At 55.4% G+C, this 4,190-nt stretch overlaps 1 protein-coding gene across 1 annotated transcript in view; it reads right to left on the bottom strand.

The window, feature by feature from the left end:
• Window positions 1-1,172: 1,172 nt before the first annotated feature.
• The window catches only part of SLC35B4 (solute carrier family 35 member B4), an 11,323-nt gene continuing 8,305 nt past the window's right edge, over window positions 1,173-4,190 (bottom strand). Inside the window, exon 9 of the mRNA XM_035903879.1 lies at window positions 1,173-3,955. Within this exon, the coding sequence (XP_035759772.1) occupies window positions 3,709-3,955 (247 nt within the window). The 3' untranslated portion in view covers window positions 1,173-3,708. The remainder of the gene's footprint in view (window positions 3,956-4,190) is intronic.

The raw sequence follows: 4,190 nt of genomic DNA, 5'->3' as shown, positions 1-4,190 counted from the left end.
AACCAGGAGGAGGAGAGGGACACGGTGGGATTTGAGGAGAAGCAGCTTCTCACCCCATGGAAGTGGCCAGGGGCTAACGTTGGGCTGGAGCACGGCAGGCGGACACGTGCTGTCCGGGTAGGAGAGCCTGGCTTCGCTCAGCGATGTCACCAAGCCCTAGGGGACGCAACTGGGGAGCCCAGGCGGCGTGGCGGGTGAGGATGGGGGGTGCCGGCCTTCAGGGCCACCTGGGACTCTGCAGGGCTCCTGGGGGGGCTCAGAGGAGGGAGATGGTTGGGTCTTTCCCTCAAACCCCAGCAAGGCTGAGTCTTTCCTCCCTGCTGGAGCACGGCAGGCGGACACGTGCTGTCCGGGTAGGAGAGCCTGGCTTCGCTCAGCGATGTCACCAAGCCCTAGGGGACGCAACTGGGGAGCCCAGGCGGCGTGGCGGGTGAGGATGGGGGGTGCCGGCCTTCAGGGCCACCTGGGACTCTGCAGGGCTCCTGGGGGGGCTCAGAGGAGGGAGATGGTTGGGTCTTTCCCTCAAACCCCAGCAAGGCTGAGTCTTTCCTCCCTTCTCTCATATTAAAGGCAGGAGAAATTGTGCGTCGACTTCAGAGCCCCATTAATTTGCCGATTACCACCAGCGTGAAAGGAGAAACAAGACCAGCGACGTACTTTGAAGACGACAGCTATTTATTTTTGTTTTTTAAAAAAACAACAACAAAAACATCACCCTAAACGCAACCAGCCGACCCAAAAGCTCTGTAAATCCAGAACACTGATGGAAAAGTATTTTGGCTTGCCCACTTTTCCAGCCTCTGCTAAAAAATAGGTGGTGTTACGGCTACAGCAAACGTTAAACCCAAACTAATCGGTAGCCCCATGTTGGGGTGGGGTGGGGGGGAGCCCTGGATTCAGGGCTAATGGGGCTCTTCTGCACGCACCTTTCCTCCATCTCACTACTGGGCAAGCTCACCCGCTCTCCTACAGCAGGAAGGGCATTGATTATAAATAGTCAGAACCACACAGATCACACAGTAAAGTTAAAAAAATACCCCTGGCAACAACAAATAATAACCCATCGCTGAGCCCTGGTGCGAGTGAAGACCAAGTACAGCACATGGTTAAAAAAAGGAGACACCACCACCCCCCCCCCAAACATCCCCCAGCGTCACACAGAAATGGGGGACAACATGCACGTACGCAGAGAGCGACGGAACGCGTGGGCTATGTACAGTTTGTTACACTCGGGCACCCACGCACCTTTTAAGCTTTCATGAACCCCAACCCCTCAGTGTCCCTGATGCTTTCGTGCCGATTTTGTGTCGCCTTCCCCTGCCTCCCTGTCCCAGCTGAAACTCCATGGGAATAGCTCTGAAGATCAAGATGAGGTTTAAAGGTTTTGCCTCTCTTTGGGTCCTCCCTGGAGCCTGCGCGAAGAGCTGGAAGTGAGAGCTGGGCTGCACTGGGTGCTGGGGTGTTGGGAAACGGGTTTCTCCATCTACAAAATCCTTGGCAACGTCCCACGCCTGACACTCAAAGTACGAGAGGTTTCCGCAGGTTCAGAAAAAATCAAAACCAGAAGAGAAAAAAACCCAAACCCTTTGGCATCTGAGGAAAGAGCGAGCTGCAGGTCCCGTCAGCATCGTCCTGGCTCTGGTTGGGATGGAGTTGACTTCTTCCACAGCAGCCCGTAGGGTGCTGGGCTTCAGATTTGTGGCTACAATCCTGCTGACAACCAGTTTCTCAGCACTTCCACAGCATCAAGCCTTTCCTGGTTTTCCCCCCCCACCAATGATTAAGCCATGGGTGGGTGAGAAGCTGGGAAGGGGCGTATTTGAGACGGCTGATAGAGGTAACGATCACCAATAAGGACAGGGGAGGAGGTGTTGGAACGGCGGCTGGGGACCGGCTGAGCTTAGGCCTAATGGTGGGAGGGGGTGAAGTGTTGCCTTTGCATCACTTGGTTTGGTTTTTCCCCTTCCTCTTTCCTTTGCTAATAAACCATCCTTGGTTTGGTTTTTTCCCCCTTCCTCTTTCCTTTGCTATTAAACCATCTTTACTCACAGATTTTCTTGGGTTTGCTCTTCCTAACCCCCCCCCTACCCCGGTCCAGTCCCACTGTTGGGGGACAGTGAGCGAGCAAAGCAGCCGCGTGGGGCTTTGCTGCCAGCTGGGGTTACCCCACCACGAGCGCAGGTTTAAGGTTTGGAGGGGTTGTGGAAGCCATCGGGATGTTGGGTGAAGGAATAACGGAGCATGGTCCTCACTTGGCCAAACTTGGGTGTGAATCAGGTTGACATCGCTGGGTGCCTTAATTACCACGGCTGAGCAGGGACAGTATCACGACGATGGGAACAAGGTGCTCCAGGAAAACTGAGGCAGCACAAAACCCTGCTGCTCCGAGCCCAAGACATCCACGCGCTAACCCTCGCTCTGCCCAACACCGAGCAGCTCCTCAGGAGAGCCGTGGTTGCTGCTCCTCCCCTTGCTGGGAGAGAGGCATTGCCTGCACGCAATTTGGGCGCACACCCAAAGCTCTCGCAGCCCACCCTGCCCACGCTGAGGGGTGACGCCGAGGGACACCGCTCCCGCGCCAGGTGGGTGCCGCGACGATGCAGAAATGCCACGAGCGAAGCTGATGCGGGAGAAGAAACGAAAAGAGGAGAACTGGGTGAGGGCAGAGTATAAACCCAGCCCTCCCCAGCAGCAGAAATAAGCTCAGCTGTACCGGCCCTTCTGAAGTTTCTTGGCATCTTTTGAACCCTGAGGTTGGGCTGGATCCTGGCGGGCTGCAGGCGCACCGGGGGCTCGGCACAGTTCCTTGCAGCTGCCTGCTGGTAAAGAAGCCGACTGAACGCGCTTGTAATGAGGGAAAAAGTAGGAAGCGACTGAAAAGTGGCCTGCAGTGAGGACCTAAGCAAAGCAGGAGGAACCCCTGACACCCTCCGGCTGGTGACGTATCAGAGGACTCAGCGAAGCCTCAACAGCACTTCACCGTCTCCCTGAGAAAGCTGCGAAGGTGACACGGTGGCACTTTCTGTCCCCTCAGCATCACCCTTTTTTGGTTTCCTCATGCTCCCAACTGGGCCCCGCTATGAGTGATGGGGGCTCAGTGGCTTGAGAATCAGCCCTCTGAGCCATTCCCCAGTGGAGGATCTACTGGGCAGACTGGAAGGCTCTAGCTACAGCTCTAACACCCTCCCAGCACAGGCAGTAGGATCAGGCAACAAGGACTCACATTTCCAGGGTAACCAACAACGTGCTGCACAAACAGCAGTTCCCCAGGGCTCAGCCATCTGCTATGGCCACCTGGAGATTAAAGGACGGCACCAAACAGGCTCAGGGTCCAGCTCATCAAAGCCAGGAAGAGTGGAGAACAGCACCACAACACGGCTGGGCTCCTAACAGAGAACTGGGTCAGCATTTACATTACTTAAAAAGGGTTATTCAAAAGAAAAAAAAAAAAAAAACCAAACCAACAAAAGAGGGGGAGAGGTTGGAAGCAAAAGGTGTTGCATAAAAAAAATGCAACCTTGCAAAAATAACCGTATCGTCTCTCCATGATCCATTTTGGGTAGGTTCCCAGCAGAGGCTCCACCTTTCCCAGGAGCTTGGCACAGCCAACACCTCCCCCGTGTTATAAAAACAACCCCCCTCTGGGGGATTCCCTGCTGCTCTGCTCTATAAAACAATAAAAAGGTCCCTGCAGAGAGTCCCCGGCTGTTACTCCTCCTTCGGCCTCTTCCTCCAGCGGGCCAGGAAGGGCCCGAGGCTGTTCCACACCTCCGTGTACATGAGAGTCCCCACGAAGACGAAGGTGGTGCCCAGCCAGTGCCAGGCCGTGAAGGGGTTGTGAAAGTAGAGGATGGAGAAGATGAGGCTGACGAACTTGCGCAGCGTCACCACCAGCGTGACGGTGAGGGAGGTGCACTCCGTGGTGAGGATGAAGACGCCTCGGATGCAGACATATCTGGGTGGGCAGAGGTAAGGGGGCATTGGGGATGAAGAGGGAGGACACCTGGGCAGGCCTTCAGGAATGAAAAGGACTGGGCAATGGACAGCCCCAGTCTGGTTCCAGAGGGAATAAAATTCCCTTCTGATCAGCATTTCTACGGCTGTCAACAGCTTCACTACAAACCCCTGGGCAGCCCCTTCCAGTGCCTGACAGCCCCAAGGGGAAGGAATTGTTCCCCATGGCCAACCTC

Source organism: Egretta garzetta, unplaced genomic scaffold, assembly GCF_000687185.1.
Source record: "Egretta garzetta isolate BGI_Z169 unplaced genomic scaffold, ASM68718v1 scaffold260, whole genome shotgun sequence".
Classification (NCBI taxonomy): domain Eukaryota; kingdom Metazoa; phylum Chordata; class Aves; order Pelecaniformes; family Ardeidae; genus Egretta; species Egretta garzetta.
Note: the sequence above shows the minus strand (reverse complement) of the source record. Positions and strands in the feature narration are given on the sequence as shown.